Source organism: Pseudophryne corroboree, chromosome 4 (assembly GCF_028390025.1).
Source record: "Pseudophryne corroboree isolate aPseCor3 chromosome 4, aPseCor3.hap2, whole genome shotgun sequence".
In the NCBI taxonomy this organism is placed as follows: Eukaryota; Metazoa; Chordata; class Amphibia; order Anura; family Myobatrachidae; genus Pseudophryne; species Pseudophryne corroboree.
In genome coordinates, this window is record NC_086447.1 from 125,121,295 (window position 1) to 125,147,089 (window position 25,795).

The 25,795-nt window shown below is 45.4% G+C and overlaps 1 protein-coding gene across 3 annotated transcripts; it reads right to left on the bottom strand.

The window, feature by feature from the left end:
• Window positions 1–12,521: 12,521 nt before the first annotated feature.
• Window positions 12,522–23,760, bottom strand: SLC66A3 (solute carrier family 66 member 3). Of its 3 annotated transcripts, none has more exons than XM_063915409.1 (8): window positions 23,342–23,760; window positions 22,041–22,123; window positions 19,465–19,534; window positions 17,563–17,620; window positions 16,336–16,456; window positions 15,707–15,808; window positions 14,479–14,520; window positions 12,522–13,885 (listed from the first exon to the last, which is right to left on the bottom strand). In XM_063915409.1, exons 1-8 carry the CDS (start codon window positions 23,491–23,493, stop codon window positions 13,779–13,781), a joined length of 735 nt encoding a protein of 244 aa, XP_063771479.1. In that variant the 5' UTR covers window positions 23,494–23,760; the 3' UTR covers window positions 12,522–13,778. The 3 variants fall into 3 exon arrangements, with proteins under 3 accessions (XP_063771479.1, XP_063771481.1, XP_063771480.1); XM_063915411.1 differs by lacking the exon at window positions 23,342–23,760 and adding an exon at window positions 22,723–23,275; XM_063915410.1 differs by lacking the exon at window positions 15,707–15,808 and having other exon boundaries at window positions 23,342–23,744.
• Between the last annotated feature and the right edge of the window lie 2,035 nt (window positions 23,761–25,795).

Below are 25,795 nucleotides of genomic sequence, written 5' to 3' on the forward strand. Positions count from 1 at the left end.
GGGTCCGTCGTCAGAAGGACCCAGTTGGAAATCCAGAAGGGACAGCCCCTGCTTAGCTGCTGGTCCTGGAGCCACCAGGTCAGTGACAGACGGACCTCTGGAGACAGAGAGATCATTTGAGACCTGATCTGGTGAGGCAGGCCGTTCCACTTGGCGAGAACCAGTTTCTGTAGAGGGCGGGAATGAAATAAAGCATACTCTATCATGTCGAAAGCCGATACCATGAGGCCCAGTACTTGCATCGCCAAGTGTATCGACACTTGTGGACGAGACAGGAAGCATCGTATTCTGTCCTGAAGGTTCAGGACTTTCTCCTGGGACAAAAACAACCGCTGGTTATGAGTGTTCAACACTGCTCCCAGGTGCAACATGCTCTGAGCAGGGACCAGGGATGATTTCTTCCAGTTGATGAGCCACCCATGGGCTTGCAGAAACTGGACCGTTCGTTCCAGAAGACGGAGGAGAACTTCTGGCGAGTTGGCCAGGATCAGCAAATCGTCCAGATATGGCAGGATCCTGATACCCTGACGGCGTAGTACACCCGTCATCACCGCCATGACTTTTGGTGAAGATTCGCGGAGCTGTCGTTAGTCCAAAGGGCAAGGCCCGGAATGGATAATGGAGGTTGCCAATAGCAAACCGCAGGTATTGCTGGTGCGACATGGCAATAGGAATATGCAGGTAAGCATCCTGTATATCCAGGGATACCATATAATACCCTGGCTCCAAAGCCAGAACAATAGAGCAGAGAGTCTCCATACGGAATTTGGATACCCGCACCAATTTGTTCAAAGACTTGAGGTTGAGAATGGGCCGCGAGGACCCATTCGGCTTTGGGACTAGGAACAGCGTGGAATAGTAACCCCTGCCCCTCTGAGACAGGGGCACCGGTACTACCACTCCTGTGTCCAGGAGGGATCGTACCACCACTTGCAGAGCATTTGCCTTTGTCAGATCTGAAGGGATGTCTGTTGAGCAAAACCGACGAGGGGGACGTTTCTTGAAGGAGATGGCGTACACTTGAGTGACGACTTCCTGTACCCAGGCGTCCGAAGTGGTCTTTAACCACGCCTGTGCAAACCCTAGAAGTCGGCCTCCCACTCTGGGGTCCCCCAGAGGGAGGCCCGCCCCGTCATGCGGCCGGCTTCTCAGATTTGGATCGGGCTGACGGGCGGCCCAGGCTCGTTTAGGCTTGGGCTAACCGGGCTTGGAAGTGCGAGACTGTTTCGAGTACGCCTGACCCTTCGCTTTACCTGGAGGCCTGTAGGAACGAAAGGAAGTACTTTTAGCCTTTGACGTTGAAGGAGCAGTACTAGGTAGATATGCAGTCTTAGCAGAGGCCAGGTCAGCAACAATTTTGTTGAGATCGTCCCCAAACAAAATGTTTCCCTTAAATGGGAGAACCTCCAGTTTTCTTAGAGTCCATGTACACAGGCCAGGTCCGTAGCCAGAGAATCCGACGGGCCAGAATGGACGTAGTAGCTGCTTTGGCCGCCAGGACACCAGCATCAGAGGCCGCCTCCTGAATGTATTGAGAAGCCGTAACAATATAGGAGAGGCATTGTCAGGAAAGTTGGACGGTAATTCCTCCTCCACCTTCTGAACCCAGGCCGTAATGGCTTCAGCAACCCATGAGGCCGCAATAGTGGGTCTATGCACTGTTCCTGCCAGAGTATAAATAGACTTCAAGTAGCCCTCAACACGTTTATCCGTCGGTTCCTTCAGAGAAATGATGGTAGTGACTGGCAGAGCAGAAGATACCACCATCTGTGTGACATGTGAGTCCACTGGTGGCTGTTTCCCAATTTTTAGCCAGCTCTGCAGAGAGAGGATAGTGAGCAAGCATCTTCTTATGAGGTGTAAACTTTTTCCCTGGATCTTCCCAGGATTCCTGACATATGTCCACTAGGTGGTCAGAATGAGGTAAAACCAGTTTGGTCACCTTCTGACACTTGAACCTATCAGGTTTCTTAGAAGCATCTTAAGGATCGGTATCGTCAGTGATCTGAAGAATCAGCCTGGTGGCCTCCAGAAGATCAGGCACATCCACTTGAGAAACCGATTCCCCATCAGAAACATCTGTGTCAGTGTCTGCGGGATCAGTATATGCGCCGTCTTCGTCCGAAGATGTATCCGGCGCAGGAGGGGATTGAGAGGAAACAAGGGCTTCTTGGCCTTAGGCGGGCGAGGGTCAGTTTTCTGTTTTGCCATAGTCTGCTGAAATTGCTGTAACTGAGAGGACAGAGCATCTGCCCACGGTGGGTTAATGGCAGGGACAAAATGTGGCTGCAGAGGCACAGGTGCTCCCATAGGGGACGTGCTATTAGCCACCAGCTTACTCCGCAAGGCAGAGAAAGTAGCCCAAGGTGGGTCCTGATGAGCCCATGTTGCTACAATCTAACTGGGAGGCAAGAAACACTCAGCACTAGACCGCTCGGCTGCACTATTATCCTCTAATGGGTCCGTGATGTCAGCACCGCGCACTGCGGGATCGGTCCCCGAACCGTCACCCTGCGTAGCCGACATGATATGGAGGCTATACCCAGAGTAACACAGTACAAGAAATGCAGAAAGAAATACCCCACAAGATTCCCTGTGCAATGTTAAACACAAACAGAGGATCCACGGGGTATGCGGTGACTGGAACACACAGGGAAAAATACTATATCAGTATATCCTGTGAAATGCTTATATTACACTAAAAACCCTGACGCACTTAGCCCCCCAGGGTATAGAATATAGGGATAGCAGTAGGAGTGGGATACACGGAATAGATATATCACACAGCAGCTATATGCACACACACACACAGTCACATGTACAATGCAGAAATAATGACAAGCAATAAACTGTACTGGACTAGCAATACTAAGTAATAACCAGTAAAGCAGTAAAGCTATATATGTCTAGAGATATAACAACTCACAGTAAAGACTGGATGTATATCACAGGGTAACTTGTACAAAATAACCCTGACACAATGCACTATTTCTTAACGAACACTGCCAAAAAGCATGTACAATACTTAAGTATCCTGTAAATGCACAGCGCTGAGGAACACGCGGCTTTACAGAGGAGGATTTGCCCATGCAGTCCCAGAACAGCTTCAGCATGTATTTATGACACCAAGCTGCAGCAGGTAGTGAGGGAGAGAGAGTGTATGCAGCTCCAGGGCGGGAACACTTATATAAAATGGCGACCGGAGCTGGGGGAGGGGCTACAGGCTGGAGCACATTCCCCTTGCTGAGCTTTAACCACCAGGTACTGCGGACCGCATAAAACGGGTTAAGGGTTAATACCCGACCTGTATCCTGCCCTGGTGATCTAGTGGGGTCCCTGTACTAATACAGTGGCCTGCCTCCTACGGACCGCGGTTTGTGGCGGGTCCCGCCTGGGGGACCCTCTTACCTCCTCCCTGTACGCGGCCACGCGATCCTGGAGAGCTGCGGCGAAGTGTGTGTGTGCCTGACAGAAACCGGAGCCTCCGCCGCAAGTACCCGGCAACCAGGGCACAGGAGTATGCGGTTCCGCTGGGGAAGGTGATGGAGCAGCAGCCAGCGATGTCAAACTGACATCCAACACTGGCTGCTGCCCTTGAAGTCTTCTTTCTTCAAAGAAAAAGTTATTTTCAGGGCTGCCAGGAGGAGCCCTGCTGTTGAGATGCCTGCTAGTGCAGACACCAACTACAAACTGAGCTCCTGTGCATGGAGGCGGGGTTATAGAGGAGGCGGCGCTATGCATCCTGGGATGAAGGTCAAAGCTTTAGCTGTTGGTGCCTCCGGATCAATATCCTACTCTACACCCCGATGTTATTCCCTGTGGAATACAGTGTACCCCGCTGTAGAAATAGGAGTTTAATGACTTACCGGTAAATCCTTTTCTCGTAGTCCATAGGGGATACGGGGAATCCATTTAGTACTATGGGGTATAGACGGGTCCACTAGGAGCCATGGGCACTATAGAAGTTTGATTACGTGTGCTGGCTCCTCCCTCTACGCCCCTCCTACCAGACTCAGTCTAAGAAACTGTGCCCGAGTAGACAGACATACTTTCAGAGAAGGATATAGAAAAGGAAAGTGGTGAAAATTTGAACCAGCACAACCAGAACAAGAGGAAAGCCATGCTAACCAAACTTGCAAACAGGGACGGCAACAGCTGAACCAGACAACATTACTTAACCAAGTAACAGTGCAGGAAGCACGAAGCACCGGGCAGGCGCCCAGTATCCCCTACAGACTACGAGAAAAGGATTTACCGGTATGTAATTAAAATCATATTTCTTCTTACGTCCTAGGTGATACTGGTAATCCATTTAGTACCATGAGGAAGTACCAAAGCACCCAAACCGGGTGGGAGAGTGCTGAGGTTCCTGCAGAACTGACTGACCAAACTGAAGGTCCTCAGAGGCCAAGGTATCGAACTTGTAAAACTTAGCAAATGTGTTCGAACCCGACCAAGTAGCTGCTCGGCAGAGCTGTAAAGCTGAGAGACCCCGGGCAGCTGCCCAAGAGGTACCCACCGACCTAGTTGGCTTGTACCAATTTTGGAATCAGCAAACCTGTCGTGGAATAAGCATACTGGATAGTGAGCCTGGTCCAGCATGCAATTGACTGTTTCGAAGCAAGCAACGATCAAGTAGGGGCTCTTGACAACGCCCCCAGCTCCGACACACGTCTTGCTGAAGCCAAGGCCAACAGTGTGACGGGCTTCCACGTAAGATACTTTACGTCTACCTCCTGTAACGGTTCAAACCAGTCCGATTGGAGGAACTGCAGCACCAAATTGAGATCCCAAGGTGCTGTAGGAGGCACAAAGGGAGCTTGGATATGAAGAACACCCTTCAAGAACGTCTGGACCTTAGGGAGCGAAGCCAATTGTTTCTGAAAGAAAATAGACAAGGCCGAAATCTGAATTTTAATGGAGCCTAGGCCTAGATCTATTCCCGACTGCAGAAAAAGCAGGAAACGTCATAGTTGAAATTCCACCGCAGAATAATGTCTGCTCTCACACCAAGAGACATATTTCTTCCAGATACGATGGTAATGTTTAGACGTTACCCCCTTTCTGGCTTGGATCATAGTCGGGATGACCTCGTCAGGAATCCTTCTCCTGGCTAGAATCAGCTGTTCAACTTCCATGCCGTTAAACGTAGCCGTGGTAAGTCTTGATAGACGAACGGGCCCTGTTGCAGAAGATCCTCTCAAAGAGGCAGAGGCTACGGATCTTCGATCAGCATCTCCAGAAGATCCGCATACCAGGCCCTTGACGGCCAGTCCGGAGCAATGAGGATTGCTTGAACCTTTTCCCTTTTTATTCTTTTTAGAATTCTTGGGATCAGAGGAATGGGAGGAAACAAGTACACCAGCTGGTAGACCCACGGAGTTGTTAGAGCGTCTACTGCTACTGCCTGTGGGTCCCTCGACCTGGAACAATATTTTGAGCTTCTTGTTGAGTCGAGAGGCCATCATGTCAATTTGTGGAAACCCCCAGCGACGTGTTAATCACCAGAACACTTCCGGGTGGAGGCCCCATTCCCCCTGGTGCAGGTCGTGTCTGCTGAGGAATTCTGCTTCCCAGTTGTCTACTCCCGGAATGAAGATCGCCGACAACACCACGGCGTGTTTTTCCGCCCAGAGGAGAATTCTTGACACCTCTGACATTGCGGCTCTGCTTTTCGTTCCGCCCTGTTTGTTTATGTACGTTACCACCGTCACATTGTCCGACTGGACCTGAATGGTCTAATTCTGAAGAAGAAATGAGGCCTGCAGAAGGGCATTGTACTGTAGATAGCCCTGAGTTCCTGGATGTTTATTGGAAGGACGACTTCCTGACTTGACCATCTTCCCTGAAACTGTACCCCCTGGGTGACTGCGCCCCAACCTCTGAGGCTTGCGTCTGTGGTTAGCAAAATCCATTCTGAATCCCAAACCTCCGACCCTCGACTAGGTGAGAAGTCTGTAGCCACCACAGAAGGGAGATCCTGGCTTTTGGGGACAGACGAATCCTCTGGTGCATGTGAAGATGTGATCCGGACCATTTGTCCAACAGATCCAGCTGGAAGGGCCTCACATGAAACCTTCCGTACTGAAGTGCTTTTAAGAAGCCACCATTTTCCCCAGAAGGCGTATGCAAAGATGCACAGAGATCCGGGTCGATGTACTGAGATTCGGGTCGGCTTCAGACAGCCCAAACCATCATCTGGATTACCATTGCTTTTTCCAAGGGAAGGAACACTTTCTGAGACTCTGTGTCCAGTATCATTCCCAGGAAATGAAGCCTCTCCGTTGGTTCTAGGTGAGATTTTGGTAAGTTCAGAATCCACCCATGATGCAGGAGAAGTCTGATTGAGAGACCAATGTTCTCCAATAACTGCTCCCTGGACGGTGCCTTTATCAGAAGATTGTCCAGGTACGGAATTATGTTCACTCCATGTTTGCGGAGCAGAATCCTCATCTCTGCCATCACTTTTTGGTGAACACTCTCGGTGCCATGGAGAGACCAAATGGCAAGGCCTGGAACTGGTAGTGCCAGTCCTGCAGTGCAAACCGTAGGTAAGCCTTATGAGGCGACCAGATCGGAATTTGAAGGTACACATCCTTGATATTCAGAGACACTAGTAATTCCCCCTCCTCCAGACCCGAGATCACCGCTCTCAGAGACTCCCTTGAACACTCATAGGTATGGGTTCAACAACTTGAGGTTCAGAATCGGCCTTACCGAACCTTCCGGTTTTGGTACTTCAAACAAGCTGGAATAGTAACCCTTGTTTTGTAGATGAGGTGGAACTGGAACAATGACCTGGGTCTGTAACAGTTTTTGAATGGTGTCCTGTAAGGTTATTCTTGCCTCTTGTGAAACTGGTAAGCCTGATTTAAAGAATCTGTGAGGTGGGAGCTCCTGGAACTCCAGTCTGTAGCCCTGGGATATAAGGTCTATGACCCAGGGATCCTTGCACGATCTTGTCCAGATGTGACTGAAGAATTTTAGCCGGGCTCCCACCTGCCTGTCTTCCAGGCATCACGGTCCACCGTCATGCAGAAGGTTTTGAGGAAGCAGAGCCTGAGCACTGTTCCTCTGAACCAGCAGTCGCTGGCTTTCGTGGTTTTCCTCTGGCGGCGGTAGAAGAACCTCTGGCCTTGCCCCTAAACTTGGCAGTCCGAAAAGGACTGTAAATTGGGTGCTGAGTAGGCCTTCCTAGCTGGCGGAGCTGCAGAAGGTAGGTATGTGCACTTACATGCAGTAGCTCGGGAGATGCATTTGTCGAGTTCATCTCCAAATAAGTCCTCACCTGTGAAAGGCAGGCCTTCTAGGCCTTTCCTGGAGTTCGCGTCAGCAGTCCACTTATGTAGCCATAATGCCCTGCATGCCGACACTGCCATAGCTGTAGTGCGTGCATTAAGCAAACCTATTTATTTATTATTTGTTAAGTTTCTTATATAGCCCAGCAAATTCTGTTGCGCTTTACAATTGGAAATAGCAATGATATAACAAAACTGGGTAATAACAAACAGTCATAGAGATAGGAAGGCCCTGCTCGCAAGTTTACAATTTATAGAGACCTTTACAAACCTATATCTTTCATGGCTTCCACCATAAAGTTTGCAGAGTCTTGTATAAATTGCAGGAGAAAAAACAATTTCCTCCTGAGGTGTCTAAGCCCTCAGTTAAATTACCTTATCATTTAGCAATGGCTTGTGTAATCCACCCACATGCTATAGTGGGTCTCTGTGCCACCCCAGTAGCAGTATACAAAGATTTGAGGGTAGTCTCAATCTTGTGATCAGCCGCATCTTTTAGGGAGGTTGCACCAGGGACAGGCAATACAATTTTACGTGAGACCCTGGAGACTGACGCATCCACTATCGGTGGATATTCCCATTTTTTCCTATCCTCAGGAGGAAAAAGAAAAGATAACAACCGTCTAGGAATTTTTAATTTCTTATCTGGATTAACCCACGGTTCTTCAAACAGGGTATTTAGTTCCTTTGACACAGGAAACGTGGCTGAGGATTTTTTCTTTATATTAAAGTAAGATTCCTCACTCTCCTCCGTCACCTTATCATGGATATTTAGAATTTCTCTGATAGCATCTATTAGAGCCTCTACACCCTGTGACAGAGTACCCTCCCCTACCTCTATGCCCACCTCACCTTCCTCCATTTCTGACCCTTCATTATCAGAGTCATAATGCAGGATATGGGCCAAGGTACGTTTTTGCGGTTAAATGGTAGAGGACTGAGACGCTGGTCCTTTTTTATAAACTCAGCCATAGACTGCCTTAAGTATTGCGTCTCCTTCTCATTACGAGATCGTTTTGTAGAAATGGTGTAACTCGTTCCCCTAATGGAGTCCAGCCATGCTGGTTCTGCCCCACTAGCCTGGGAAGGGAAACTACACTGAGTACACACTAGTGAATCCCCTGGAGAAGACTAACACTGTGCCTTACATGAAACACACTCTTTGCCTGACATACTGCAGCAGTGACAGCACACACACAGGAAAAGGATAAAAGCACAATTAACCCACAAAGAGCCCTAAATTATGTGGGGTGGACCGAGCGCTATGGTTAGTATTGTGTGTATAAGAATGAAAATAAGATAAATAAAATAAAATAAAAAAAATACATAAACGAGTTACCAATGTTTAAGTGTTTAAGCTCTTTTCAGAAAAGTTTGTATTTGGCAGCACAAGCCTGGTCCTGATATGATGTTGTGTTGTCTCTCCCTATCTTACCCTATTCGTAGCTGGTGTCCTCCGTCTTGTGCTGGCGGCAAGAGTTCAATAGTGCACTCCGTGCTCGGCTTAGCTGATAGCGGCGGTGAGCGGGATGACAGCTAACGGATAGTAGCAACTGGACCTGTGGCTGTGTTTATCCTCAACGCGTTTCACACGTGACAGTGCTTCCTCAAGAGTGATAAAACAATTTTTTTTTACTTTATTTATTCATTAAAATCTTGGTACTTCTGGCGAAAGTGACCAAACGGAAGTCCATAAAAAGGTGGCAACCATGTGCTATATTCCTTCTGATTAAAATACATTTCTGGTAACTCGTTTAAATAGAATATGTGATACCGACCTTAATGTACTAAAATGTAGGGGGGTTATAATTGAGAAGGAAACGGTTTATAGAAATGCTGATAATTCTATGTCAATGTTCAATCCTGCAGGTTCGAGAGTTTTTAATTCATATATCCAAAATGTCTCTTTTTTTCTTTAAACATGAAATTGGATCTTCTCCATTCCAACCTGGAACAATTTTTTGGATCCCCATAAATGATGTGCCGGTTGGATCTTTATTATGGTGTTTCAAGTAGTGCAAAGAGACACTATGGGGGTAATTCTGAGTTGATCGCAGCAGGAATTTTGTTAGCAGTTGGGCAAAACCATGTGCACTGCAGGGGAGGCAGATATAACATGTGCAGAGAGAGTTAGATTTGGGTGGGGTGTGTTCAATCTGCAATCTAATTTGCAGTGTAAAAATAAAGCAGCCAGTATTTACCCTGCACAGAAACAAAATAACCCACCCAAATCTAACTCTCTCTGCACATTATATCTGCCTCCCCTGCAGTGCACATGGTTTTGCCCAACTGCTAACAAAGTTCCTGCTGCGATCAACTCAGAATTAGCCCCTATGTGAATCCAGTCCCCTCTTAATATTATACAAGTGATCTGCTATTCTGATTTTTAACTTTCTTTTAGTTAGGCCAATGTATGCAATAAATGAGTGCAATAAAGAAAATACATATCTTACCTATTTCAAGGCCATGTTCAAGGAAATGTATATCAGTTAATTGTATAATTGATCATTTAATCTTGGAAGTGATGGCACCCTGATGTTTCTTCTAACAGGAAGCACTTCTACCATCCAACTAATGGTGTTTGGTTAATGGCTGGGTTAATTTAAGGCTCATCTCACAGCAGCTCATTAGCATTTCATTCGGGATGCAGTCAAGATGCCGGCATTTGGCATCCCGGCGGTCGGAAAGCTGACACCAGCATCCCGAAACTGCTTGGAATGCTGATGCTGGCATCTCAACATAGATAGCGATGCAGAATGCCAAAATCCGGATTGAGCTGGTGCCAATGTCTCCACTGGCAAGCCACGTGGGAGGGTTAGGCTGCGAGGGTGGTAGGTTTAGGGTTAGTCTGCAGGGAGGGAGACTAGGAAGGGTGGGTTAGACACCACTGAAGAGGCTGGGGAAGGGTGGCGGGTTAAGGTCAGGCTGTGGGAAAGGTGGGTTAGGGGGAGGGATGGTGTAATGTGAATACGAGACACTACTGTGCAGTGTAATGTGAATAAGGGACACTACTGTGTGGCATAATTTGATTTGGAAGTACTATTGTGTCCACGCCCTTCCCCCACAAGACCATGCCCCATTTCCAATACTCACACCTTATTTCAAATGTGTGTAGGGGGGCGGGGCGCCAGCCCCTTACTTTGCCAGGGGCGCTTGGACCCCTAGCTACACCCCTGCTCAAGGCACCCCAACAGTCCAGGATTTAGGTATATCCATGGCTCAGCACAGATGGTTAAATCAAATTGACTGAGGTGCTAATTGAGTCACCTGTGGCCAAGCATGGATACATTTAAAACCTGGACCGTTGGTTTAAGTGTTTTTAGTTATACTGTAACTTTTTGTACTCCATAAAAATTATTTAGTTTTATTTAGACCATTTGTGTTATCCTGCCATCAGGATTCTGGTTCGTGCCAAGTGAGGTTATGAGAAAGTCAGCAGCCCTATCACCAGAAAAGAAACCATTGGCTGAGTGACTGTTGAAAGAGGAGAGTGTTGTCACTGATATTGGACACAAACGTTAAATTCCTTGTTTGAATCTAATAATTTGCACAGCTCTGTACATACAGTATGTGGTAAAGATATGACAGTCTTACAAATTATGTATTCTTTCGTTCCTTTGAAGTATAGTCCTATAAGATCAGGAGCATAAAGATGCCACAGACAGATGGCAACTGTGTATATATTGTTTCGCTACACGTTCTGAGATAACCTTGTCAATAAAAAGATTGCACAAACATACTACACATTGCTCATATCCTCCAGTTCTTTTATCAATGGGAAATCCAGCGGATGGGGCAGTAGGGATGGTGTAGTGGTTAGCATTACTGCCTCACAGCACTGAGGTCATGGGTTCGATTCCCATCATGCCCCTTACTGTGTGGAGTTTGTATATTCTCTCTGTGCTTGTGTCGGTTTTTTCAGGTACTCCAGTTTCCTCCCACAATCCAAAAATATACTGGTAGGTTAATTGGCTCACAACATAATTAACCCTAGCGTGAATGTGTGTGCGTGTACTTGTGGTAGGGAATATACTGTAGATTGTAAGCTCCACTAGGGCAGGGACTGATGTGAATGGCCAAACATTCTCTGTAAAGTGCTATGGAATATTTGTGCACTATACAAATAACTGGTAATAATAATAAAGATGAGCACAGTTTTCACAAGTCTGGTTCAAGAAAAATTCAGAATCAATGTATCCTTTTTAATACCTTATGTCAGAGGTTCTCAAACTCGGTCCTCGGGGGCACACACAGTGCATGTTTTGCAGGTCTCCTCACAGAATCGCAAGTGAAATAATTAGCTCCACCTGTGGACCTTTTAAAATGTGTCAGTGAGTAATTAATACACCTGTGCACCTGCTGGGTTACCTGCAAAACATGCACTGTGTGTGCCCCCGAGGACAGAGTTTGAGAACCTCTGCCTTATGTTTTGCACACCTCATCTTCTTCACCTTGCTACAGAACTTCTTTATGACTTCTAAGACCCTTATAATTTACACGCTCTGATACACCCACTTATGTGACCAGAAAGTAGCAGGATCGGGATCCGGTCTCTAGGTCGACATGTACTAGGTCAACATGACTTTTTCAAAAACAAGATTTTTTTTTTTACTTTTTCATGCTTTATGAGCCACGTGGACTACAATTGGGAACGGTAACCTGTGCTAAGCGCTGCATTTTATAAAATTGGCCCTTTAAATACTATGGCGCGAAATCATCCATTTTGCCAACGCCATTTCATTTAGTCAGATTACATTTTCCTTGATGTGGTTACAGTACAACGCTTCATGGAATACTGAAAGCTTTGTGTAAAGGTGTTTTCTACATGCGGCTGATGGTCGACTTCTGCATGCTCACCTCTACATAACTGCCTCATTTTCTGTCCCCTTATGTCCCCAGCCAATGCAGGTTCTAGGCAATATGGGGTAACTTTACTAAGAAGGGAGTTCTATTTAAGATGGGATGTTGCCCATAGCAACCAATTAGATTATACTTCTCATTTATCTAGCACCTTTTTTAAGATAATACCTGGAATCTGATTGGTTGCTGTGGGCAACATCCCATCTTAATATAACTCCTATCTTAGTAAATTTACCCCACTGACTCCTAGGAATAAGTGTTAGCATCTGCCCTTCCCATCCCTCTCCCTTGATATTTTACAATATATTGGCATCAATGTTGTGATTGAATTAGATGGGTAATGGTTTATAAATCATTGCAATGTAAATAAAACAAGTTTATTACAGTATACTCTCCACTGATACCATTATACAGCCACCCAGATCAGGTTGGTGATTAACAGCAGGCAAATATGACCTCACATACATGTCATGTCTCTAACTGAAGGCAGATGGAGTATTTCTAAGGCCATTAGGTGCCGCGTTTCAAGGAAACACTGCATATTAACACCGCACAATAACCCTTGCACTGCCAGCGCAGAAAGATCTGGCACCTCACAAAACCCTGCGCCCATATAAAAAAAACCAGAGGGCCATGTGCCCCTATAAAACCTAGCACTGCTATATTTACCCTTGTCATATGCCACCACAAATAATTAACTCCAGTGTTCTCATATACTGTAACATCAGTGTCATCGACTACCATCCTATTGGACAGTAGACTATTTGCACCATCCCCAGGCCTCATTATTTCCATAGGGTGGTGTCCAAACCACCAATTTATTTACCCTTTCAGCTGTATCAAAGCCTTTGGGAGTAATAATGGTCTGGACTTTATATATTTAACACATTGTATTTTACAAATACTGACCACTGCCTGTCTCCAATCCTGTATTCTCTTTCTGAACAGAGATTACCTCATGTCCACATAGGCTGAGTGGCTGTAGGATAAGAGCAGCTTATGCCCTGACTGGACTCTCTATACCATTTTGTGGTATAAATGTACTTTGATGCTCGGAATATCTGCACGTCAGTACTGTGCCGCCACCATACAAATTTAAGGTTGAGTGGTGAAGTTTTGGTAATGGATGCGCACCCTCTGCAAGTGACACTGCCCAACCGGCAGCTGTGACGGCACATAAAATACATTAGTTGGCAGGCCTGACTCCACCTTGAGATAAATGGTCCGTGTGCATTCCTGATTTCCGCCCCCTAGCAATATTCCTAGTCTCAGCCATGCATGTAGGTAATCAAACACTTCTGTACATCCCGTATTCAAATACTTCTGCCACCCCTAGAAGATAATGCTAAAGTAATGCAGCAGGAGGTTTGGTTTGAAAACTGACCAATCCAGTAGTATTTCAGGGGTGATATAAGGCTATATATATTCTACCTGTATATTTATATTTCAATGCCCTTATAGGATCATAGATTGGATTTTCATTTCACATAGTGTAATATAATGTGTATGCACAGAGCACTATTTTTCTGTACACATCATTTCTTGCTGATTACAAGCCGTCAGTTGGTTGGTTTGTTACAGATCTGAAAGAAATGGTCACATTAGTGCGCCGTGTGAGAGCTAGTCGTTTTTCTTATCCTCTTTCTTGTCCGTCGTCTTTCTGTATTTCAAGATGACCAGCGTGACCCAGGTATTGAGAATCAACATCACAACGAACCGAAGCAGAACTGCAACCAGAAAAATTAAAAGTAAACCAGTTGTCTATAGAGGAGAAAAAAATTATATTCCTCACTAGGAGCTGGTGACATCACTGGTTTAGCAATAAGAATTCAGCCTATCACTTTACAAGGACTTGGAGACATCACTGGGGAATTGATAAGAATTCCACCTATCACTTCACAAGACACAGGCGACGTCACTGGAAAATTAGATGAGAATTAATGCGTCACTAAGAACAGATGACAATAATAGAACAAACTCTAAGAATTTGGGGGTAAATTTACTAAGATGGGAGTTCTATTTAAGATGGGATGTTGCCCATAGCAACCAATCAGATTCCAGGAATTATCTTCTAGAAGGTGCTAGAGAAATGAGAAGTAGAAGCTGATTGGTTGCTATGGGCAACATCCCATCTTAAATAGAACTCCTATCTTAGTAAATTTACCCCCAGGTCTCTCTCTTCACTAGGAACAAGTGACATCACTGGGGTATTGATAACAAATGAAGTTCTCATCACAGGCATTTTCCAAAAATTATGGAAATCAAGCCCTAGCCTATTTTGATATTTTCTCACACACATACCATCTGCTGTGTGACATACCTGCTTTGTCTCCAGTGGTCATTAGCGTGGTAAATATCCTAGCTGTAAACAAAGAATAATCACATTACATATGTAATACTGAATAACTGGAGCACACTCTGTATTTGAATTATTCTTCAATTGGACAAACGACCTGATCTACAGTGGGAGGTCCCGATATCAGGGCTACACACTAAGCTATTTTTTTATTATTAAATACGGTTTTTCTGCTCCACCACACGGAATCTGCATGCAGTATGTCCACCCACAAGGAGGACGAGGTAATCAGTATAAATCATAAGAAATATGGGCAGATTATCGAGAATGCACACAATATCAGGAGCTTTCTTGCCGATATCTTCTGGCATGTCTGACCAATTTGCTAATTATTGTATTCTATTAAATAAGCAGGATGGATCCTTTAATATCTGCAGTCATGTAGCGTACAATGTATATAGTACTTCACTGACGCTACTGCCATCGGGGGAGGCACACGCCATATTTAGATATAGATTTACCATCTGAAGAGGTTAAGTGGAGTTGTTTGCCACGGTAACCAATCAGATTCTAGCTTTCACTTTATAGAGTGAACTATAAATGACAGCTTGAATCTGATTAGTTGCTATGAGCTACACCGCCACTTGTCCCCTTTAGAAGGTTTGCTAAACCTCCCTCTCAGTTCTAAAGCTAGGTACACACTGGAGCAACTTGTACCCCGGCCCGTCGACTGAGCGGCCGATTAGGTAAGCTATACACACTTACTAATCTACCGCTCGATCTGTCGGTCCTCACATAACAGCTGGGCGGGCCTTTGAATTGGCCCACCCAGCTGTGACTTCAGTCCCTGCAGCCAGTATACACAGCCAGATGTGCCGATATATCTGCAGATATACCCGGTATCGGCTGTGCTACAGGGCCGACACGATATGTGAACGACGTCGTTCATAGACACATTGGGTGTACACACACTCCAATCCGCAAACGATATATAGTCTATTCGATAGAACGGACAATAAATTGTCCAGTGTGTACCCAGATTAATTCTCTGGTGGCTCACCCTGAAGAGATGAAGCAAAACTTCTAAAATAAAAATAAAATCCAGCTCTGTCGATGAGCCATTTGCTGCTATTACAGAACGACATGTCTTACATGTCTTACTAATTGAGGAAGCCCCCATAAGAGGAGCGAAACGCGTCAGAAGCAGACCACTGGACCCTTGTACCAGCTTATTTGCACCCCCACAATATACCTTCATCCAGCAGCATCATTTGTGGAGCAAACGGAGATCGGGGGAATACCACCGTGACTGAGGTGTCTGCATACGGCACTTGGAGACGTGGACTCATAGAGCCTGGAAGACGGGTAAACTATCAGCACAGCAGGCGCCAGTGAAGCGCCGTTCCCGCAGCCCGAGACCGTCTCTCATGTCATTGGACTTTCCCGTGATACAACTACTGGTGCAGGCTACACGTAAGGCTCCAGTGTGGAGCGGCTATTTTTGCACAATATTATCTTCTTTGCTAAGTGGTAACAGATTGAGGATATCCAATATATAACAACGCATAAATTTGTTAACTACTACACGGGTGCAAATCACAGCTGGTCAATTACTTTTTTAATCCAATATATGGACTGATTTTTATTTATTTTTTCAATATATTCTGTGCACAGAAGTTTATCATAGATCCACCTCCTATAGTTAGGCAAGATATTTGTTAGTGATTTTATTTTGACCGGTCTATTAGTTTATTATATATATGTATTTATATGTATTAAAAAATATACAGAACATATGAAATCATCTATTTGTTTTTATTGAACTCTGAGCCATATCATACTATTTATAGAGCGCAAGAGGGGATTAGTTTAGTGTCTTACTAATGCAGGTATATGTTGCCATGCCCCATGTCAGGGCACTGGCCTGGCCCGAGTCTTGTGTGCTCCACAGGTGCTGAAGCTGTAGGAACTTGCTTGAGGCGCTGATCACGGTGCATAAATTCTGCAAGACAAGACAGTGCAGTCACAGACAACACCTCTGATCAGGGTAAACATAAGTCATTTATGTATTCTTTATACTGCAAATACAAATAGCTTATTAAGCTTCAACGCAGCTAAGACAGGCGTTCAACAGGGATTTGCATACAGCAGAATTTTACCTGTAAGGTTGTACATTACTTGCACAGGTCTGCACACCTGTTGTAGATTATACTGACTTCAGCCGTGGTAATTTTATTACACAATAAATAATTTTAAAAGTATGATCAAGCAAATCCCCTGCTTTACTGGTTACTCCCAAGACAAATACTTCTTCACACTTAGGGGGTATCCAATTAGCCGCGATAACACAATTCGCGATCGCAGCTAATGTCATCACACCGATCACGCAAAAAAATCCGCTTATCGCACCCCGCATGCTCCCATTTTTCGTACCTATCCTATTCCAAAATGGCGAAAACGGGATTCAGGCGATAACTCTAGTTGGCAAAAGCGGTTCTAAGTATAGAAGTTAATGGGTAAATCTGCCTGTAACCCCCCAAAAAGCAAGACTATTATAGGAAAACATTATAGAAGTCTATTAGAGGCCATTTAAAAAAAACTATTTGGTTTGATTAAATGCGGTCAAATGGCTGTTATATGCATTTTTTTTTAAATGTGAAAAAGTTATTCAAAGCTATTTTTTTCAGCAAAATAAGCGCTCTCATTAAATTTGGGGTACATTAAAATGGGTATTAATACATATTTGGGTCATTTTAGGGGACTTTAAAAAAAAGTGGAAATGAACCAATTACTCCAACCAGCAAGTCTAAAAACACTTGTGCCACTCAAAGCACCCCAATATACCTGTCCCATACCCCAATTTCCATCACTTTGCATTTTTTTGACTCCAATATACTAGTTTATTCTAACATAATAAATACAGTACCTGCTGAGTAATAAGCCCATCCCAGGTGTCTCCTGTTGTTAAATCACAAGCTGGCAGCCACTGCACACCTCAAACCCACCTTCACCTGGGAACTTATCCCGCTGGCATGACAGTCCAATGTTACCACATTTATAAAAACAATATTGGGTCAATGGCAGCTCATAATTTATAGCAGGACTCACCAGTGCTAAGTCTATAATCCATTTCTGGAGGACCAAAATGTTCCAAAGGCCAAAAAACCTAATCCACAGTTAAGATATACAAACACAATATATCCTGTTATTGAAAATAAATATATAAAGAAGTAAAGCAAACACCAGAGTCCAAGGTTTTTTAAATCAAGGACATTGTAGCTTTTGATTGGTCCTGCAGCGACATTCCCATCCAAAACAAATTCTAAATGTCCTCAATTTACTGTTATAAGGATGTTGAAACACCATCAACAGCACCTTGCATTGACCCTAAATTGCACATTTAAGTTTGCAGTCTCATACGGGTATGTATTAAAGTTAACAATGGGGGTCTTACGAGCTCTTCGCTAGCAGATTTCGGTCGCAGCACAGCGATCAGTCAAAAAAACAAACGGCACTTCTGCGCATGCGCCGCAATGTGACCGCGCGTCGTACTATTTCAACGAACGACGTAGTTTCACATAAGGTCGAGCGAAGCATTTCTGTCGCACTGCTGGCCGCAGAGTGATTGACAGGAAGTGGGCGTTTCTGGGCGTCAACTAGCCGTTTTCAGGGAATGTGTGGGAAAACGCAGGCATGACGGATAAAAACGCAGGCGTGGTTGGGGAACCGCAGGCGTGGCTGGCCAAACGCAGGGCGTTTTCGTGACGTCAAAACAGGAACTGAAAAGTCTGAAATGATCGGTAGCGCTGAGTAAGTCTGGAGCTACTCTGACACTGCACAAAATTATTTTGTAGCCGCTCTGCGATCCTTTTGTTCGCACTTCTGCTAGCTAAGATACACTCCCAGAGGGCGGCGGCATAGCGTTTGCACGGCTGCTAAAAGCAGCTAGCGAGTGATCAACTCGGAATGAGGGCCAATGTCATGGTTACTGTATGTACTGCTGATGTTTCCCACTACAGTGCATTGTACTTCATTGAATTGACTAAGGTGCATACACACGGAGAGATTTTGTCTATGAGAGAGTTTGATTGAGCGTTTTCCCTTCAACTGACAGTAGGAGATTTTGACTAAGTGTGCAAGCGATTTTGGCTATGGGCGATTTTGGCTATGGGTGATTTTGGCTAACTCATTTAAGCAAGGGGATGCTTTTTCTTTTCCATCGACCTAGCCAAAATTGACTTGCCTGCACAGTCTATTTTTAGCAGCGATAGCGACCTGGCGGAGACGCGCATCGCTATCGCTGGCTGTGTACACTAACTTTCTCAGCGATTTTGACTATATAGTCAAAATCTCTCAGCTATATCACTCCGTGTGTATGGACCTTAAGTCTATCTTGTATTTGGGGTATGAATGTTCTAATGGAACAGTCCTGCTTTTCGGGCACTGTCCCGCCGTCCCATCCACAGTGTCTCGTATTGGGGTGGGGGCTTTCAGGTTGGGAACTCTCCCCTCACCTGCTGCTTGGTGAATGGATACTGTGCACTTACGCACAGCACCTGTACACTAGGGAGAGAGACAGCAGCTGGGGAAGCACTTTGCCCCAAGCGTGGCAAAAAAAGCAGAGGCGTAATGCACGCTCACACTCCTGCACCGTAAGGCCACACCCCCGCACTGCAAGGCCACACCCCCGTACCACAAGGCCTCAACCCTTTTTACTTATAATGTCCTGATCCCCTCCTCTCCTGTGTTGGGAGGTATGTCACAGTGGCTCTACTAATGGTCTCATCAACAAGAATAGAACCTGAATCTCGAGCCAGGAAAGCCAAGTCCCTTTGTTCTCTGCTTACAGCCAAAGGCACTTTCATGACTGTAATCAGCAAAACTTTTAAATATGTATCTGTAAATGTTATATGTAAAATGTAAGTAGCTGTTTGGGTTAGCAGTATTTTACATACCGACTACCAAAAAGTAGATTCCAGTCCATTGTTCCATACAAATTACAAAGGATACATCCCAAAGTAAAACAACGCATTTCGCACACTTCCAGAGTAGTGAAAGATAAACAGAAGTAGAATAGCATCTGAAATACAAAATATTTGCAAAAGAACATGATGAGAATTACACACCCCATTATTGTTGGCGTATTATTATATCTTGCGGCACAAGATGATATCCTCACAACCCCTGGATATTGTCACTTCTCATTATAGTCAGCGGAGTAGTCTGACCAGCAAGAGCACAGAATACAGAGAAGCTAATTTACCAAAAACAATGGGATAGACGCTTGCAAAAAATATGCACACAGCAGGTAGGTGCGGCACTCAAGGCTCCCTCACGGACACGTAATAATACAGTAGGGCCACCAGAGTTTTCAACGTTTCAATCTATATTCAGATTTTCTTTTCTCATCCTGAAGAAAATCTGAATATAGATTTGAACATTTAAATACTGTGGTCCATAAGAAAGCCTTGAGTGCCGCACCTACCTACATGTATCACTACTCTGTGAGGCCACCAGGTTTTATATATATAACCCTTTGAGTGGTTAGTGCATTGCTGTACCCCGCTTCTGGGGTGGCGAGTGCTGTGGTTTTCTTTTTGCGTATATGATGGGGTTAATCTATGGTTAACTCTTATTAACCGTGGCCACTAGCTTTATCATGCACCCCTGTGTGGACTCTATTATCCTGAACCTGTCTCAGCTGTTCCTTAGCAATCTATCTAAGCCAATGTAAGGTGACGAGTGTACCTTTAAAAGCCATAAAGTCTGTGGCAGATGCACCTTAAATCTAGCAGGCAGATGATGTGTGTAACAGCAGTGAAGTAGTCAGGTTTTAAGACTCTGTGATAGTGTAGGACCTGCTTGAAGGTGGGGTACCTTGGCGAGCGGTTTGCAGGCTTTCGTGCATTGGCCAATCCACTAACTAAACCCCCATCATTTATTTATTGAATTGTTGAGGATAAGTGAGCTTACATTGGTGAGTGCTGGGTCTTCTGTTTGTAATATATATATATATATATATATATACACACACACTGCTCAAAAAAATAAAGGGAACACTTCACACAATGTAACTCCAAGTCAATCACACTTCTGTGAAATCAAACTGTCCACTTAGGAAGCAACACTGTTTGATAATCAATTTCACATGCTGTTGTGCAAATGGAATAGACAACAGGTGGAAATTATAGGCAATTAGCAAGGCACCCCCAATAAAGGAGTTGTTCTGCAGGTGGTGACCACAGACCACTTCTCAGCTCCTATGCTTTCTGGCTGATGTTTTGGTCACTTTTGAAAGCCGGCGGTGCTTTCACTCTAGTGGTAGCCACATAAGTGGCTCAGGTAGTGCAGCTCATCCAGGATGGCACATCAATGCGAGCTGTGGCAAGAAGGTTTGCTGTGTGTGTCAGCGTAGTGTCCAGAGCATGGAGGCGCTACCAGAAGACAGGCCAGTACATCAGGAGACGTGGAGGAGGCCGTAGGAGGGCAACAACCCAGCAGCAGGACCGCTACCTCCGCCTTTGTGCAAGGAGGAACAGGAGGAGCACTGCCAGAGCCTTGCAAAATGACCTCCAGCAAGCCACAAATGTGCAGGTGTCTACTCAAACGATCAGAAACAGACTCCATGAGGGTGGTATGAGGGCCCGACATCCACAGGTGGGGGTTGTGCTTACAGCCCAACACCGTGCAGGACGTTTGGCATTTGCGAGAGAACACCAAGATTGGCAAATTCACCACTGGCGCCCTGTGCTCTTCACAGATGAAAGCAGGTTCTCACTGAGCACATGTGACAGAGTCTGGAGACGCCAAGGAGAACGTTCTGCTGCCTGCAACATCCTCCAGCATGACCGGTTTGGCAGTGGGTCATTAATGGTGTGGGGTGGCATTTCTTTGGGGGGCCGCACAGCCCTCCATGTGCTCGCCAGAGGTAGCCTGACTGCCATTAGGTACCGAGATGAGATCCTCAGACCCCTTGTGAGACCATATGCTGATGCGGTTGGCCCTGGGTTCCTCCTAATGCAAAACAATGCACATCTGGGACATCATGTCTCGCTCCATCCACCAACGCCACGTTGCACCACAGACTGTCCAGGAGTTGGCGGATGCTTTAGTCCAGGTCTGAGAGGAGATCCCTCAGGAGACCATCCGCCACCTCATCAGGAGCATGCCCAGGAGTTGTAGGGAGCCTCATTTTGACTTGTTTTAAGGACATTACATCAAAGTTGGATCAGCCTGTAGTGTGTTTATCCACTTTAATTTTGAGTGTGACTCCAAATCCAGACCTCCATGGGTTAATAAATTTGATTTCCATTGATAATTTTTGTGTGATTTTGTTGTCAGCACATTCAACTATGTAAAGAACAAAGTATTTAATAATAATATTTCATTCATTTAGATCTAGGATGTGTTATTTTAGTGTTCCCTTTATTTTTTTGAGCAATATATATATTATATATATATATCATACACACTACTAGCTCTTTAAAGTAAAGCATGTTTCATCTGAAGCCAATGTGCCTCTTTGTATGGGGAGAAGAGCACTATACTACCATTATACATGCACTGACTTCTCCTTTTCCACTTACCTTGTGCTATTAGTATTGGATATTCCAGATAGGTTTCCATAGGATAATCATAGTAGATCTGGTATCTTAGAAACACAAGAAATCTAAGGGAGAAAATTACAGATACTAAACATACAGGTTGAATGAGTATATAATACCTTGTGCTCAGGAATACCCATTATACATGGATGTGCCCCTCAGTAATCCCACATCATATGTGTATAATACCTTGTGCTCAGGAATACCCATTATACAGCATTACATGGATGTGCCCCTCAGTAATCCCACATCATATGTGTATAATACCTTGTGCTCAGGAATACCCATTATACAGCATTACATGGATGTGCCCCTCAGTAATCCCACATCATATGTGTATAATACCTTGTGCTCAGGAATACCCATTATACAGCATTACATGGATGTGCCCCTCAGTAATCCCACATCATATGTGTATAATACCTTGTGCTCAGGAATACCCATTATACAGCATTACATGGATGTGCCCCTCAGTAATCCCACATCATATGTGTATAATACCTTGTGCTCAGGAATACCCATTATACAGCATTACATGGATGTGCCCCTCAGTAATCCCACATCATATGTGTATAATACCTTGTGCTCAGGAATACCCATTACAGTATACAGCATTACATGGATGTGCCCCTCAGTAGATCCCACATCATACGTGTATACTCACTTGTGCTCAGGAATACCCATTACAGTATACAGTATTACATGGATGTGCCCCTCAGTAGATCCCACATAAACAGGAATACAGATTGTTTTGGAATATTTTTTGTTTTTGTTGTAATTTTACATGGTGCTGAGAAATACTCTCATGGGATAAACAGTGCCAGCCTAATCCTCGCCACAGCAGCTGCTGGGTAACGGGCATGATGTGGGCACCTCTGGAAACTCCTGTGTGAGATACTTTTGTCCGGTGTTATATGGAAATAGCGCAGTCTATGTCTCTGTATAGTATACTACATGCAGGCGTGTACTGTATGAGCGGAGGCAGACGGAAGGAGTACTCAGCGGAGTAGAAGCAGGTAACACGCATCAGGGTGTGACAGTGACATGCGTGGAATCCCAGTGTCCCTGGGCTGTTTTCTTTGCTTGCTGCTAATGTTGGTAAGTAGTTACAGTAGGTGCAGCCTATAAAAGAGCCCCCTCATACCCTGCACTCCGGTATAATGCACATGGACAGGACACATAGCATTAATGTTACCTCTCTGCACATCTCCTCTATTGTCAGCCTGCAGATTATTGGCTGTAATGCACAGAGATGCAGTAAGCGCTGCTGCAGCACATCTTACCCTGTCACCTCCAGCAGCACACTGCCCAGGCTCAGCCCCTCTGCAGACCTGGCTGACATGATGGACAGGATCTGGGGAAACTTCAGCACCATGCAGACCACCAGGGTGCTCCAGTTAGCAAACACCAGCAGCTCGGTCTCCAGCCCCACCATCCTGGTATCCTGCAGCAGCAGACAGACTAGAATCCGGGCAGTAAAGTGCTGGAAGACGAGCTATAGACTCAGATCATTTCCTCTTCCTCCTGCTGACACTGAGGGGAGGTTCCTGCACCAATGTTACAGGGAGAGAGGGAGAAGACACAGTGTCAGTGAGGTGTGTCTCAGCAGGACACAGCCCGGGTTTGGCTGCATTGTTATTGTACAGTGACTGTACAGAATTGCTACTGTAGCTCATATTTCCTATCATGGAGCACTGGCCGTTCATCAAGCAGCAGAAGGAAGCTGGACAGTCATTCGCTTCAGTTGCAAGTGCCGGGAAACAAAAAAAAGTTTTCTTATATCACCAGTTTGCACATACAGTTGTAGAGCACATGAGGGTGGCATAGTGGCGTAGTGACTAGCTCTGCTGCCTCACTGAGGTCATGAGTGCAGTTCCCACCTATATGTGAGCATACCTCCCAACATGACCCTCTCCAGGAGGGCCAGAATGCTCTGCTCCTGGACTTCCCTCTTAATTTATGATTACCATCACCTGTGGTGAAACACCTTTCTTATCCAGTAACCTGTTCAACACAGGTGTCGCCAATCATACATTAAGAGAAAAGTCCAGAAGCAGAGCTGGAGATGCTCATGTTAGGTATGTGTGTGGAGTTTGTATGTTTTTCCCATGTGTAGCTGAGTTTCTTCCAGGTACTCCCACATTTCAAACACACATAGTAGTTTACTTGGCTTCCAACAAAAAATGAACCCTGATATGTATGACTAAGTATAAAAGTATAACTGTCCCGATTTTCGCCACTGTCCCACCTTCCCACCCGTGGGCCACAGTGTCCCGTGGTGGGGGAGGGGGGGAGTCACTCTCACCTGCTGCTGTGCTTAATAGCAAACAATGAGTAAATGCTGTGCACATGTGCAGGAGAGAGGGATTGGGGGCATGCCCACAGCTTGCCAAAAACAGGTGTGGCTCACGGGCACAGCATTTCTTATGAGGCTATGTCCCCTAATTTTGGGTGCACTCAAATGCCCCTCTGCTCCATAGAAAAGTTGGGTATGACAGGTCGATGTGAGTTTTTGACAATTTTTTTTTATTTTCAACTTTTTCATACTTTACCATCAACATGGACTACAACTGGGAATAGTAACCTGTGCCAAGCGCAGCGGTAGCGCAGCAAGGCACCTTTCCCGAAGCATGGCGAGCGAAGCGGAGCACTAATTGGCGGTTCCTGGTTCTTTTGTACGGAGAAAACAACACCAAAAAATAAATTAAAAACTTACGTCGACCTGTTCCTGTGTCAACCTTTTTCCTATGTCGACCTTATGCATGTCGAACTTTTGGGGTCAACCTAGACACTGTTGACTTTTTCAGGTCGACCCATTGATCCATAACCAAAAAGTTGGTCATTTGGGTGCTGACATCACCACTCACTATATGACTGAAGATGGATAGATATGGATAGTGGTTGCAGTGGAACAAATATTGGGATGCCCAAAGACCCTCAGAGCTGGATCCGCTGATCACCATCATATATAAAAAAACACTCTTGGAATAATGTTAAAATAGAACAGAAAATTGTGGTTTAACTAATCTGCAATGTCACCTTAAGTAGCAGTAATTGTGTTACAAAGTTTAAAAATGCTTTTACACTTGAGAACGTGCATGTTCCGAATGAAAAAAGGGATATGTATATAAAATGATACATAATTTAAATGAATATTTCATGCATAACGCACATGCACCAAAGATAGAAATCAGTCGACACATGGACAGAGTTTGCTAGTGTGTAAGGATTGTTCTGTCTTTTGAAGGACCACACTATCCACATAACCGACCAACATGACCCATTCCAGAACGGACAAGGGGGGTCATTCCGACCCGATCGCTCGCTGCAGTTTATCGCAACGCAGTGATCGGGACGGAATTGCGCATGCGCTGGACCCGCAGTGCGCCGGTGCATGCCGGATGGCCGAAGTCCGTCGTTTAGTAGCGATCGCCTCTGCCTGATTGACAGGCAGAGGCGGTCACAGGGCGGGAGGGGGCTGGACGGCGGCGTTAAGCCGCCGTTTAGGGGCGCAGTCCGGCCAACGCAGGCATGGCCGGATCATTGGGGGGGTGGGCCGCGGCGGCTGCGTTACGTCTCACGCAGCCGCTGCAGCCAGTGGCAGCGACGATCAACTCCCGGCCAGTGCAGCTCCTGAGTTACTCCACAAATACAAAAGCATCGCGATGCTTTTGTATTTGTGCGGTGGGGGGGGAGGGGCGGCACTGACATGCGGAGCGGACTAACCCTGTGCTGGG